A 16171-nucleotide genomic window follows, 5' to 3' on the forward strand; every position below is an offset into this window, starting at 1 on the left:
TAGTAATTTTCAAACCATAATATTTAGTAAACCAATTTTTACCATTCTTGAGATAGTCACATTATCTGGCATAGGAAACATTCTTTCACGTATGTGATCATATTACTGTAATATGATTCATTAGGAACAGATAAGTACTTTACAAAATTATTCTTTTTTGTGTGTGTCTTTTTATGGCCACACCCACAGCACATGGAGGTTCCCAGGCTAGGGGTCTAATTGGATCTGTAGCTGCCAGCCTATGCCACAGCCACAGCAATGTCAGATCTGAGCAACATCTGCAACCTACACCACAGCTCATGGCAATGCAGTACCCTTAACCCACTGAGTGAGGCCAGGGATTGAACCTGCAACCTCATGATTCCTAGTCAGATTTGTTTCCACTGCGCCATGATGGGAACTCCCTACAAAATTATTCTTGTTTGTATTGAATTAATAACTTAGTCTCACTGAAGAAAAGTTATATATCTATATATAAATACAGATATATAGACATATATATCTATAATGTTAGTTAAAAATTACTATAGTTAAATAATGGTAATACTGGAAAAAGATGAAAATGCTAAACATTTAACAATGTTCTACAAGATTATTGAACTTTTTTATTATTTGTCTTATATATTTATGCCTTTTAGCAGTCCATTGACAGGATAAAAAAAATTCTTCCACATTAAAAAAAATCTTCAGAAAAGTGAATTATGTTCTAGTGTTCTATTTTAAAATGGCATCACACATACCAATCACTCAGTTTCTAAATGTTCCAAAGAATTTTTTCTGAAGTCTCTAACCAATTTTCACACACACGCACACACACACACACAAGTCATCAAATTGGAAAGATGCAGTTGGGGCATGAGCTAAATTTGTCTGATGGATCAAAATAGTAAAGCCAGCCTGAAAACATTTCTTCATACATAATGCACATAAATAAAAATGTTTTCTGCAAGTAGGGTCTTTTCAAACAGTTTTCATTGAGTATGTGTGGATTGAATTGCGACGGGCTTTATTATTTTCCTTGACTACATATTCCTGGAGTTTGTGAATATCTATGTGAGTGCTTGCATGTATGTGTCAAACTTAAGCAAATGTTCTTTTTACTTTTTCCTTTTTAGTCAACATCACGTGCATTTCTTGGTTTAGCCAGGTTGACTTTGTCTGCTGTCAAAAATTACTGACCCAGTGCAAGCCAGACAACCATCAACAATCCTAAGAGAGTCATAACTTATCGTCCTCTTTTCTGTCACCTTGACAAATTTTCTTTATCTTTTGCTTCTATTTCACATTTTCACCCTCTACCATTCTCTGCCAGTAACCTGATACTTTTTATAGTTCTGCATGGTATAGGATGTTGGATAGTGGTAGTATTATTAACTGAATCAGTAACCACCTCCCTCCCCAACTCCATTTTTTTGGTATACTGTTTAAATATATAGGATTTTGGAGTGTCACAGCCTTTAAATATGTTTTGAAGTAATTCTTAATGATGCTTTTTCAAAGACTTAAAGGTGTGTTTTTTTTTAATAAACCTGCTGAATATTTCAATCATAGCTCTTCTGAATCAATTGTTCAATTTATTTATTTATTTATTTATTTAATTTTGTTTTATTTTATTTGCTTTTTAGGGCTGCACCCGTGGCATATGGAGCTTCCCAGGCTAGGGGTCCAATTGGAGCTACAACTGCCAGCCTGCACCACAGCCATAGCAATGCCAGATCTGAGCCACATCTGTGACCCTACACCACAGCTCATAGCAATGCCCAATCCTTAACTCACTGAACGTGGCCAGGAATCAAACCTGCAACCTCATGGTTCCTAGTCGGATTCCTTTCTGCTGTGCCACAATGGGAACTCCCAGTTGTTCAATTTAATTTGCAGATTAAGTTGAGGAAAGGAAACTGAAGGGAGAACGGAGACTGGCTTTATGGTAGCCATTAGGCAATAAAAATCAACATAAATTTGGAGCTTTAAGGGTGAGGAACCAAAACTAACTCAATGGACCACTTCATTCACAAGCTGTTTCCCACATACCAACCCTAGATATTTCCTACTTTGTCTTCCCCTACAGTCTCCAAAAAGAAATACAGCCTAACCAAGACCCTGATTTTAGCCCAGGGAGACTCTTTTCAGTTTTCTGGTTTGCATAACTAAGATAATACATTTGTTTTAGAATACTAAATTTGTGGTAATTTGCTACAGCAGCACCAGCAAATTACCTTGCCCTGCAACATGAATGATGACCCTTATAACTTTTTTCCTACAATCTTGTTTTCAGCTATTTACTTGAAGATTACAAGTGTCACATTAGTACCAGAACATCCTCCACGGTCTTTCCAAAGAAGTCTTACTTTTGAATTATAGTCTTCTCTGATAGTAAAAAAATCTATAAAGAAAAAAAGATGAAGTGACAGAACAATGAAATAAAAGAACAGATGCAAGAATTAGCCATGAGGAATCTGTTTAGAAATTCATACTTAAGGGAGTTCCCGATGTGACTCTGAACCCAACTAGTATTCATGAAGACGTGGTTTTGATCCCTGACCTTGCTCAGTGGGTTAAGGATCTGGTGTTGCCATGAGCTGTGTGTAAGTCACTGCTGCAGCTCTGATTTGACCCCTAGCCTGGGAACTTCCATATTCCACAGGTGCAGCCCTAAAAAAAAAAAAAAAAAATTGTACTGAAGTAATGTGTGCATTTTAATCACTGAAATGAAAGTAGAATTCACTAGCAAGAAGATCTTGGCTTCTAATTGGCTTGCTTTTCGGCTACTGATGATATAGTTATATAAAAATACATATTAAAGGGAAAAATAAATATTTGGATACTTGTCTGAAATTAATAATGTAAGTGTGGAGTACATCTGTGACTTTTTATTTCTCCCACTTTGCCTACCTAAGAGCTCAGTAGAGACTTAATGACTTTAGTTGCTTTTATTCAGTGTTTTATCGGGTCAAACTAAAAATGGTTTACTGGTGAGTACTGCTGGACAGAATGTTTAGTGTTTTTGAGTTCTGAGAAATGTTCTGAAGTGGGTATTTAATTCTTTGTGCCTTTTAAGCTGTTCTTGTGATTATTTGGCCTGTCAGTGAAATTGAATTAAATAAAGCACTGTTTTATTTGTGATATTTTAGGGGCTTTTTCTTGTTGTGCACATCGTGATTACTGGGAAACATTTTTGATTATGTAGTTTAAAGAAGCATCATTGTATTTGAGAAGAACTATGGAGCCATAAACCTGGTTAAATGTAGTTTTGCTGCCTGCTTACTGTATAATTCTGAGTGGGTACCTTATCCTTTCTATGCCTCAGTTTCTTTATGTGTGGAATGGGGACAATAATAGTAGCTATCTTAGAAGGATGTTGAAAGGAGTAAATGAATTTACGTATTTAAGGTACTCAGAACAGTATCTGGCTCATGGTAAGTGCTAGATAAATGTTAGTCATGGAGTTCCCTTTGTGGCTCAGGGAAGGAAAACCTGACTAGGATCCATAAGGTTGTGGGTTCAATCCCTGGCCTTGCTCAGTGGGTTAAGGATCTGGCGTTGCCATGAGGTGTGGTGTAGTTCACAGATGCAGCTCAGAGCTTGTGTTGCTGTGGCTGTGGTATAGGCCAGCTGCTGTAGCTCTGATTCACATTCAACGCCTAGCCTGGGAATTTCCATATGCGTTGGGTGAGGCCCTAAAAAGCAAAAAAAAAACTTAGTCTAATTATTTACTTTAATGTGATTGAAAATGTGTGAAACATTCATTTTAGACTTTTATGAAATATATCATAAATATTAATATTCTTATAAAGCTTGTGCACACATGCGTGCAAACACACACAGACACACACACCCTCCCCAACATATACACTTTCATTTCCAACATGCATTTTATAGATCAGAAAATGGAAATAAAATGACATGATAAACAAATCTGCTAATTAAACTGTGTCTTCAGTTGCCTCGCTGGTGCCATGCATGGAAACTAATAAAATGTTCCCTTGCGATCTGCCTCCGTGAAAGATTTGGAAGAAAGATGCTTTCTTGACAGTCTTCTACTCAGATCAATCATTTGCAGAGAATCTCCATTCCTGTTTTGTTTATTTTCTCAGTTCACAGGGGATGTAAAGAGAATTAAGGGCTGAAATTACATTACTTTAGCCAGAATTTCATATTTTCTTTGATTGAAGAGTTCCACATTTAAATCAAGAAAGAGTACTTTTACTCAGAGTTTTAAGTGACTTATAAAAATTAACTTGTTAAATCTTTATAACAACTCTATAAGGTAGGCACTGTGATTATCCCCATACAGAAGAGGAAAGCAAGGCACAAAGGGTTAAATAACTTGCCTGAGATCCCATGGTTACAAAGTGCTGGATTCAGGTAACCCTACACTCTACCTTTCTGAACTACAAGAGACAGCATTTCTTTTCTTTACAAGAAACTCAACAGTAATGGTTTCCATTAGTCTGATTTTTTTTTTTAATGCCTAGTTTAAATGCTTTGTATGCTAAAACCTTAGAATGTATTTTGATTACTGCTCTTTGATTGGATTAGGTACTGAAAATTATTTCTCAAACACAAAATGAAATTCAGCTTGAATTCATGAATGAATGATGGAAGAGTTTGGTACTCTGAATTTTATAAACTTTATATTAAAATCCAATTTTTAAAGTTTTCTTGCTGAGAGATCAAGTTTGAGGTTTATAACATACTTCATTAAATTTCAAAGTATTACTTTAATGTTATATCAATACTTGTGGCAAGGAATTTGGTTTTCTAAATAGCAGTGTTACCAAGGATTTTCAAACAAAATTAATATTTGCACATTCTCATTTATCACAGAAATATTATTTATGACCATTTATAAACTGGACAAAGTTTAGATTTAGCCTTTCTGTCTGAACCAAAAAAGCTATTGACATTTATAAAAGAGAAAAACTTTTGAGAGGAAAGCAGATATGACTTTTGTAATAAAGATTCAGGTTGTCTAAGGAGAGTGAGCCAAATTGGAAGGCAACTTCACTTTCTAAAAGGCAGAGTGGTATTTTTAGACCCTATAATGTAATACTTAAAGAATAGTCCCAGTTGGGCTGCCTGGATTTATGTCTTTGGCTAAGCTACCTACCTCTGTGCATCTGTTTCCCAATTAGTAAAATGAGAAGAGTGATTGTAGAATTATGAGAAGTAAGTGATTCAGTATGTAAAGCATTTAGAAGAGTGCCTGCAATGTACTGGTTAGATTTTGCTGTGGCTAGAGCGATAGTGGTTGTGGGAAGGAGGAAGAGGAGGAAGGGAAAACTTTTACTGATTGTGATCTAAACATGTTAAGTAATGAGGCAGGGCAACATTATATCAGTGAAGCATTTCTCCAGATGTTGCTGTTATCAACTGTTCTCTCAGAGAGAATATACAATGATTAAATTATATGTAATTTCTTATAGATGGTGAAGATGTGTGATAAAAATCATTGTATTAGTTCTCTAGGGTTACCAAAACAAAATATCATGGACTGGTTGGCTTAAACAGCAGGAATTTATTTTTAACAGTTCTGTAGATTAGACATCCAAGATCCAGGTGTTGGCAGGTTTATATTCTTCTGAGGTCTTTCTCCTTGGCTTGCTGATGGTGTTCTCACTGTGTCCTCAATAGTATTTCTTCTGTCTGCGTTCATCCCTGGGGTCTCTCTGTGTCCAAATTTCCTCTTCACATAAGGGCAGGTTGGGGTTAGGGCCCCCCCCAATGGCTGTATTTGACTGAATTACATATTTAAAGTCTATCTCCATATGTAGTCATGTTCAGAGGTGCTGGGGTATAGGGCTTCATATGTGAGTTATAAAAGAATGCAATTCAGCCCCTAACAGTCATATTTAGGTCAAAAGAATTTAAGACTAGTGACTAAATGTCTAGACCAACTTTGAAATTTCCTTTTAATGTCTGAATCTTGAAATGGATGGGTATCTGTTTTTAGGATTACCCATTGTGATATGAATGTCATCGCCTAAGGAAATAGATTGATTACAGTGTAACGTCTGTGCTCACTCAGAATGAAGATATTTTTAAAAGTTCCAAATCTGATGGAAATGTTTGAAATAGAGTTCTGACTGTAATGTATTTAGAATCGAAATGACCACTAGTTAGAAAATTCAGTGTTTCATATATTTTTTACCTCAATTAATTTCTGATGAACTTTTATTCCCTCACTTTGAGAACTGAGGAGAGAAAGTTGTAAAATTTTCCTTCCCCAGACCCTTGGGAACATAGGGAGCACTAAAATTATACACACACACACACACACAAACACATATATAGCATTTCCTGAAAATAATTACTCAAGCTTATAAATATTTCACTCACTAATAGGACATTAGACAAGACACATGAGAAATGTTTTCCAGAATCAATGATGTTATCCACCAAAGCTATAAAATTATCAATTGGTTATTGGATACCACTTGTGTGAAGAATGAAACATCATTTCCCATGTTACTTTCAGTAGGGAAAATTGTTTCTACTGTTTCTTGGTACATACAGATATGTATTCAAGACTCCTCTATTATTTATTACCTCTAGGCAAAACAAAACAAATCAAAATCTTTTCTGATGATATCGATATTGCTGTGTATCATTAATAAAGATATTATCATAAAATATTTTCATTTTGGTCAACTGAATAAAATAGAAGTATATATACTCTTTTGTTTAGCACAGCATTTTCCAAAAGCTGAATTATAAAATATGCTGTTTTTTTATTGAAAAGCAAACCAAGTGAATTAGCTTTGGTTTATCAGAGTATAATGCCCATGTTTCAAGAAAGCAGAAGATTTAGTCGTTATGTTTGAAAATAGAAACCAGAGAATATTAATTTGTTATATTCAAATTTAGTTTACTATGCAACTTAGAGTAGTAATCTTTTTTTTTTTTTTTTCTTTTAGGGCCGATCTTGTGGCATATGCAATTCCCAGGCTAGGGGTCTAATCAGTGCTAAAATTGCCAACCACAGCCACAGCAACACAGGATCTGAGCCAGTCTACAACCTACACCATAGCTCATGGAAATGCTGGATCCTTAACCCACTGAGTGAGGCCAAGGATTGAACCTGCATCCTCATGGATACTGGTCGGGTTTGTTACCACTGAGCCACATTTTTTTTTTAATCTTCCAATAAATGTTTTTTTTCAGCCACTGTAAAGAATGTGTGCTGATTTAAAAATAGTTAAAAAGGGAGTTCCCGTCGTGGCGCAGTGGTTAACGAATCCGACTAGGAACCATGAGGTTGTGGGTTCGATCCCTGCCCTTGCTCAGTGGGTTAATGATCCGGCGTTGCCGTGAGCTGTGGTGTAGGTTGCAGACGCGGCTCGGATCCCGCGTTGCTGTGGCTCTGGCGTAGGCCGGTGGCTACAGCTCCGATTCAACCCCTAGCCTGGGAACCTCCATATGCCGCGGGAGCGGCCCAAGAAATAGCAAAAATAACAACAACAACAACAACAAAGACAAAAGACAAAAAAAATAAATAAATTAAAAAAATAAAAAAAAATAAAAATAGTTTAAAAATATCTTGAGATGTAAAAGATTTCCATATTTGGAAAATGAAAGAAAACATTTTTTTTGTATTCAGTTTTAGAATTAGGGTTCCATTTCCTTTTCTTTTGTGTTCTCTATAACATTAAATATTACTGACATGATATTGTCTTCCTCTCATTACTTTTCCAGCTCCATCATTCACTACTGTTTCTTTCCCCCAGCATTCTTTCTGAAAAAAAGAAATTGATTTTCAGAATATTTTTCCTCTTATTTGCCTTTTCCCTGTCTCTTTGAATAAAATTTCAGTAGAAGTTCAAGTTATCTTTGTGGGGCTGCTCTGCACCAGGGATTGAGTTAACCTTGTTTGTTCTTCCCTTCTTTTGCCTTCTCCCTCCCCGGTCTCGGTCTCAGCAACCATCAGATGCCTCTTGGAAATACTGGGAAACCAGGAGCAAGGCATGAATGTGACTGCTCCAAGCATTACAAAGGTGTTTGTTTACCTCTCATTATTTCTGTTTTCTCAAACTTCCCCAAGTCCAGTTCTAATGACAAGCTAATTAATGGATACAAAATCCATATCTGGGTAGATTTAGATGTATATAAGTGCGTATTAGAGTGGTGTATTTACCCATTATTCAACCTGTACTTCTCGGGTTCCTTGGACTCACCCTGTATCCTCCTGCATTCATGCACTTTTCCCATGATTTTCCTTCCAAGTGGAACACAGCTTCTCCCATCCAAGCCATGCATTCTTTGGTAGTTATCTCAAGTATTCTAACTCTCATTCCCTGGTGCTTTCCAACTAAATGGGATTCAGAGTTTTTTTATGACAGTGATCTTACCCTTTCTTATAATATCATCCAAAATACACTTATCTTAATTGGCCATAAACTCCTTGAGTGGAAGGAAGATTGTTCAGGAAAAGACCTAGGCATTTGTCCAGAATCATTTATTTAATTTGGAAATTTAAGAAAGAGTAGCTGATATTGCTATAAAATGCATAAAAAGTGAGATTAGAAGAGCTTTGAAGATAATCAATATTTAAGATAGAGTAAAGGAGGCCAATCAGAGAGATTTAAGAAGAAACATACACATATCACGAATCTATATTCTCTAATAGTGTGTCAGTAAAATCTACATGAATATAGTTCAATCAAAATGTGCACCGGGCCGAATAGAAATATTGAGAAGATGTAATATAGAAACTACAAAATTATTGCAGATTGTTGTATTCAGTTGATTTTTGGTAGATAGGGATGGCTTAAATATGAGTTCATGAGTGGTCTTGGTGTATACCACAGACTGCTGGTATTTTAGAATTTGAATTTTGATGCTGTGCTGCTACACATATTTTGAGAAAAATGATAGTCTTTTCATTTTACAGAAGAAGCAATTTACTTTATGTAGTTTTCTTGCATCTAAATGGATGTTTTGTCATTTTTTTTCTTATTCCTTTGATACCACAGCTTGTCTACTAGGAAACAGTCTTTTATATAAATATTGCTAGAAAAATTTGAGATGGCTGGGGACATTTATTATAGACAAGTATTTCACATAGCCACATAGGCTTTTTTTTAAGGCCGCACCTGTGGCATATGGAAGTTCCTAGGCTAGGGGTCACATTGGAGCTACAGCTGCCAGCTTGTGCTGCAGCCACGGCAGTGCCGGATCCTTTAACCTACTGAGCGAGGCCAGAGATCAAACCTGCATCCTCATGGATACTAGTCAGGTTTTTAACCCACTAGCCATGAGGAGAACTCTCACATGGACTTCTTATTTTTTAAGTATTAATTTAAGTATATTTGTGTTTTCTGATAATAGTACTGCTGTAGTTTTTAAGACGGATGAAAAGATATTACTACATGAGTTTGAAGTATTTTTCAACTCAAGTGTAAGAACTACTAGTCAAACATATTTGAAAGGATCATTTTCAAAAAGTGATGTAGCATGCCCCATGACAAATGGGAATATGCTGAAGAAAAAATGTTATCCAAATTTGCCATGGTGTTTTAAACAAAATTATGTTATCCGCTCTTTATTCAGAGTCATTCATGATTCTCACTCTGTACATCAGCTTTAGGGTTTGAGAAACCTTTACCAGCTGGTCATGAATTTGTTGATAGGAATGTTAACTTTTGCTGTTACTGATTGTCCTGTGTTATGTTGTTTTCATAACCCATAATTTGCTGAAGGCTCAGAGATTTGGTGGCTGATATTTTTCTTAGCTGTATAATATTGTGATAAGAAAAAAACACACAATTTCCAAGTATTAGATTTCTTTCTAAGCAGCAAGCCCAGAAGTTACCATGTACCTAGGGCCTAATAGTAATCAGGCTAAGCTTAAAGTAAAGAAGACAGTGGCCCCAGGGGAAATAAAACCCTTTCTCTTTGAATGTTCTTTCTTGGAATATCATGGGGCTTTTTTTATGAGGAAAACTCTAAGGATGAATATTTATTTTATCTAGGAATCTAAATTGTCTCGAGTTTGCTTTATGAAAGGCTTTATTAGAAACTAGAGAAGCAAAGGGATCTTGGAAGCTATAGTTACTTTCTTTGGAAAATACTAATTCTATATAGTATGATCTTAACAGACTTACCAAAATGGGGTACAAGTTTGGAATATGGGGGAGAGGGGAAGATAAGTCCCACCGCCACTGTCGACCTTTAGAAATTGTTGTTTGTGCCTGAACTGGGGAAGTATTGCAGTTTTAATTGGTTAAGAATGAAGTTTTAGTAGCTTAAACTCCATCATATACGGACTGCTTGCTAATGAATTTCTGAGAGTGGTTAAAAATCTAAAGAATGTGCCCAAGGTTTTGTCCAGGGAAGAGGAGGAAGGGGGCACCAAGGTTAATTTTGGAAGGATATAATGTTAAAAATCATAATCAAAGTTTCTTATTGCTTGTTGAACTTTCTGTGTCCAGCCGATTCTGAAAACTGGTTACACATGCTTCATTTAATTCTCATGATGTGGGGATTCTGTTATTATCATTGTAAAGGCAGTAAGTAGAAGAGAGACTACAAGACCTGTCTGAGTTCATACAACTAGTGAGTGACTAAATCAGATTTTGAAACTAGATTCTGATCAGTAAATCTGCTCTTTTAACCAACATGGACAGAGGCTGGTGGGATAGGAAGTAAGGATGAATAACTGTGGAGAACAGAAATAGACTAGTGATCAAAGAGCTTGAAGGGAGATGGCAGGCAGGAAAGTTAAAGCAAGGGTCTGGGAACTAGGGCGTCCAAGCAGAGACTAAAAAGCCTTTGGCACTAGTTTCCAGGAACAGGCCATGTTTTTTTTAAAGGCACGGATGGTGATTCAAGCCAAAAGTACATCCAAATGGTTCATCAGCAAGATGCCTAATAGAATGGGACAAACAATTTATTTATTCATTCAAGAAAAATATATTAAAAATATATCATTCCTCGATGATGGGCCAAGTTCTCTGTTGGGCCTTGAGATTGCATTAATCTAAAAAACATATCAAAGCTCCTGCTCTCATACAGCCTCTTCAGAAGACAGATTAGAAGTAGGAGTAGACAGTTTGTTCATCAACTGTTTTTTGTCTGTTTTTTTTTTTGTTGTTTTTGTTTTTGTTTTTTTTTGTCTTTTTTGCCTTTTCTTGAGCTGCTCCCGCAGCATATGGAGGTTCCCAGGCCAGGGGTCGAATCGGAGCTGTAGCCACAGGCCTACGCCAGAGCCACAGCAATGTGGGATCTGAGCCGAGTCTGTGACCCACACCACAGCTCACGGCAACGCCGGATCCTTAACCCACTGAGTAAGGCCAGGGATTGAACCCGAACCTTATGGTTCCTAGTCAGATTCGTTAACCACTGTGCCATGATGGGAACTCCCATCAACTGTTTTTATGTTTCTGGTTAGGAGCACAGAACTTCCCAATTGTAGGTCCATCCAAATCAGTTCTCAGATCTGTTGCAAGGCAGTCCACTATGGTCCACTTGTCATAATTTCCACGTCTTGCAGAGTGTGCCAAGCCATCCTTTACCTATGATTCTTCTCAGGATTGTTGATGCAGCAGCTGATTATGAAAAGTAGGGAAATGCATCCTTTAGTCCTGCACTAAACCTGATCTCCCTCTGGGCAGATCTCCTTTCTTTTTACCTGTAAGAGCAGTGGATTCCCTGAGCTCAGGGTTCCTCTCTGGTGGCACATCCCACTGCACTTGCAAGCTCCACATAAACCTTTCTGGTTACCTTGTGAGATTTGGGGCTTAGGGAACCAGAGCAGCTATGCTGCAACTTTTTCTTCTGATTTTCCTCTGAGTAGTAAAGTTAATTGTCCTTGATCCAGGAGTCCTGTGTCTTCTGGAAAATCCATGGAATTGTGACAGGCTAACTTATTAGCTCATATAGTTTCTCAACGTGAATTTTCCTGCTTCTAACACTTAATCACACTTATTTAAGTATTATACAATGTATACAAGTACATTGTTAGGAGCAATGCAGACTTTCTTTAAATTCATCCCTCACTGATAAGTGATTGCTTTGGTTTGAAGAATCACTCTGTATTATGATCATAACCAAAGGCAAAGGCTGAGATCTTGTGGCTTCAAGGAATGACTAGCCTTATTTATTTATCTCTCTTTCAGTTATTTAGGTATTTTAGACATGACTATCCTATCTAAAAATATTAACTTAGTTTGTCATGTTGTCAACCACACTTTAACCCACTTGAATGGAGAAATGTCTTCTGAACAAAGTTGCTATTTATGATTATAAACAAAATCATGGAGGGAGGAAAAAATGGAATCTTTACCACAAGCTCCTAGCATAAGTCTTCAGGAGGGAATTAAGAATGAAATGAAATTTTATGTGAAATGAAAACCCAGAGTTGTACTAAACAGCGCATTGGCTAGTGTTTCTTAAAATGGCCAGTTTAAACTTAGGCACCACGCTGATTCAGTTGTTTTTTCTTTTTTAATCTCAAAATATAGTATAGTGTCTAAGGATTGATATCATGACATTTGAAAGTATAAGACTTCAAGTTTTGGGGGGATCGTAAGTGAGTTAATGAAAAATGCAAGTCAAAGCATAAGAATTATGTTGGTGAATTGTACTGTGTTTTCCCCTCTTTGAGGCAGTTCAGTACCTTCATTCTACTTTCTCCCACCTCTTTTTCTCCCTGGAAAATGTCCACTGATGACTTTGAATGTTTTGAGTAATCAAAGGTGACTGCAGAAATCCCATCAAGACTGTACTTTCCAGGCACACACTTATCAATTTATGCTGAAAACTGGAAACTGCAAGCATATATCCAAACAGATGAAAACGAGGAACACTGTGATGCTCGTGTGCTCTGCCTTTTCATGTCTTTTTAAAATCATGATTTCTAGGGCTATCCTATACCACAAAAATTCAGAGAAATGGGCTTGCCCGACTTCACCATGACTATGTGATCCATAGTCATTTTTTCCTGTTCCTTACACACCTCAAGTTTTCTAAAGTGATTTCATAAAGCAGTATCTGTAGTTTAAAACCTGTAAATAGAAATCTGAATGAGAGCATTGCATTCTATAATACTTTTCATCATAAGCATCTCAAATTTTAGGTTTGCCAAGTGTTGGCTACTGGATAGTTCTTTTAAATACACATGCATCAGAAGCTGGTCTGGGATTTAAGTCTTCAGAAACTGGTGACTATCTATTAATATATGTCTGTAAGCTCAGTGACTAAGTACAAGGAGCCTGATATGTAACAAATATTTGTTGGTTGAATGAATAAATGAGTGAATACTACTACAAGAAATGACCATGAATTAAATATAGGTAATTGGATTTAATGCCTCTAGGCACTCATACTGCAGATTCTGAGCCCAGACATTATGGTAATTCTTTATTTATTTATTTTTTTCCTGAAGCAAATGCCTTGCTATTTTCAGGGCTGTTAATGTGTTCAGTTTCAGCACTGGAATGTGGAGGTGTCTGGATTTGCCTCCCAGCCAATCTATGAGGAAAGTTTGGTTTTGCTGACTTGGAGCTGACATTTCAAATCTAACTGGAAGAATCAGATTAATATATTATGTTATATGGTATCTTGAGCCATTGAGTAAGAATTTCTGTTGCTTTATTGATAGGAGGCTGCTGTTTAGATTGACTTTTTTTGTCAGATAAGAAAATATATATTTTTATTGCCATTTCTCTTTAATGTTTTTATTTCCTTTAAGATAACTGATTTTTACTTTAGAAACTTTTGTTCTTATTCAGTATTTCCTTTCAATGTTCTTTAAAACATATCTGCCAAAAAAATAATTTACCTTCTTGCAAAATGTTAACATTTTCAATTTTAAGTAAAAGCCACCTTGCCAACAGTGTTATTTCAAAATGTTTGATTTGTCATGATATGTTCAGTCTATTTTTAAGGTTCTCCAAATTGAATTTTGATGTTGGTGCTTGTTCCAAGTTAAAGCAGTGTGCAATATGTTGCAGTCAGACTGAGTGGAGGAGAGAAAGAGATCCAGGAATAAATATATCTAGAAGAGCACTCATGGCTAAATTCTCTTTTCGTTTCCCCAGCAAAGGGGATTAACCTGCCAAATGGCATCTTGCCCTCAAAGTCATACTGAATCCCATTTATGAACAAGTGTGATCATCACTTTTGATGAATTCCATTTCTGTGAAGCGCTAAGTATCATTGAATAATAAAGGAGTCATCTGAATTCTCATTCTTTTCAAAGGTAATTTAGTATCTAGTTCTATTGACCTAAGTATGTTCACAAAACTCAGCACGTAGTAGGTGTTCAGTAAATACAAATGAGTGATGAAGTACTGAATATCCATTTTTAAAAAGCTTAGTACTTTCCCTATCCAAGAATGTATTGTTTTCTTTCTTAATGCCAAAACTATGTGCCAGCCACTGTGGAATGGGATATAATAATGAATATAAAACAATGTTGCAGCCTTCAGGAAACTCACAGTAAGTCAGGGACACAGGTCCATAATACCTGTAAGGTTAAGACATGTTACACAGGATTCTTTAGAAAGGAAGCCTACCCTCTTAGTAACATTTGCAGGTATTTTGGAATAATCTGATTGCAGCTGCCATTTTGAAGAATCTACTTTTTGAACAACCATAACTTTCTTTTCTCTGTGAGGCCTATATTTTAAATTTAGCAAATGAGTATGCACTGTTGACAAGGAATATGCATGTCCCCTGTCACAAATCAGTGCTCTTCAGTAAATAACTTTGATTGACATCATGTATCTTTACTAGATTATATTCATACTTACAGTATTAAAATATATATGTTGGTTTCATCTATGCAGAACCTGTCTCAATTTTGTCAATTTTCATATGTTCCATGCCTAAGAAAGTTTTTTATGTTGACTTTCTCACTCCTTCTTTAATTGGCATGGTATGCAAATATGTATTTTCTGCAGTTTTAGAGGAAAATTAGTGTTTTATAAAAATGGAGATCATAAATCTATAATCTTAACCTAGGAAAATAAAAATCAAGTCAAACTATCTCTTTGAAGCTAAAATTATATTTTGCTGCCTATAGTGTGTGAATATTATATACTATGTGTTCATATATATACAATGTATGCATATAAATATGTATGTATACAGTGAATATGTGTGTATTTATATGTGTTGTGTGTGTGAGTGTGTGTTGATTCTCATTTAGTGGGCAGTCAATACTTAAGATTAATTCCCTATGCTATTTCACGATTCTAATGCATTATTTTTCATGATAATACTTTTTATAGATGTTTCAGAAACTTTAAGTGTTAAAACTCCGTTTGTTTGTTCAACTATCTCCATATCTTCATGTATAACTTTTTTTCCTAGTTAAAAATGTTCAAGATTTTTAGGTTCTTAAGGGCATTTTTTAGTATTCCAGAACCAATCTGATAGGCTAAACATCTTTCTTTTAAACTCTTTGTGTTGATTTGCTGCCTGACTAGATGAAATTAGAGTGGTATTTTTATCCTATAGATGCTTGAAAAGCAGGCCTTTTGGGGGTCATAAAGAAAACCTGGTGTTTTATTTTTGCATTTCTTTGTGAGGTGCTTTCTTTTTATTCTCCCTGTGAAATCAGTGTGGAGCCCAAAGCATCATTACGGAGTAAGGAAAGACTTAGATAATTGAATTTCTACCTGGGAAATTGGATTTTGAGGAATTGGATTTCCCCATTGGAGTGTGAATGACAGTAACTCAAACTCTAAGAGAAGGGCATCTTTGGAATATCCTTGCAGACTAATTCGCAAAACCCTAGACCATTGTTATTTTCTACTGAACTGCAGAATTTTTATTGGCATTTCTCCTGCTATCACCTGCATAACATGAGTGATGGATTAAACATCATACTATGGTGAGTATCTTAAAGATTGTAATGTCGTCCTAAATTACATAATCTTGTGAGGTTATCTGAAGGAAGTGAAGTCTCTCTTCAAATACAAGATCTACAAAACAGGGAACCATTTGAGGAATGGCACTCAGAATGTACAGTAAGAAAATAGGAGATGTCAGACTAGGTAGATATTCAGTAAAACTTCTGTGGATTTCTGTGCATATAAAGTCCTCCAGAGAATCTTCTTACAAAAGAGAAAAATGCAGTTTTCCCAATTCTCTTGGCTAGACAATGTTTAAGTATCCCAGTTAATAGACTTTATTATTGTCTCTCAGTGATTTCACTAATATATTG

General features: G+C 35.9%; 1 protein-coding gene across 4 annotated transcripts in view; it reads left to right on the top strand.

The window, feature by feature from the left end:
• The window catches only part of KCNJ3 (potassium inwardly rectifying channel subfamily J member 3), a 159539-nt gene that overhangs the window by 76450 nt on the left and 66918 nt on the right, over positions 1-16171 (top strand). Inside the window, exon 3 of one of the 4 annotated variants that reach the window (XM_084998584.1) lies at positions 15566-15746. The exons of the other annotated variants lie outside the window; for them this stretch is intronic. Within the exon in view, the coding sequence (XP_084854710.1) occupies positions 15566-15615 (50 nt within the window). The 3' untranslated portion in view covers positions 15616-15746. Of the gene's footprint in view, positions 1-15565; positions 15747-16171 lie in introns of those variants that run through there. 4 annotated transcript variants of the gene reach the window in all.

Source organism: Sus scrofa, chromosome 15 (genome assembly GCF_054392235.1).
Source record: "Sus scrofa isolate SSC_HxYL_T2T_F1_AM1 chromosome 15, Sscrofa_HxYL_maternal_Yorkshire_Landrace_v2.0, whole genome shotgun sequence".
Lineage (NCBI taxonomy): Eukaryota > Metazoa > Chordata > Mammalia > Artiodactyla > Suidae > Sus > Sus scrofa.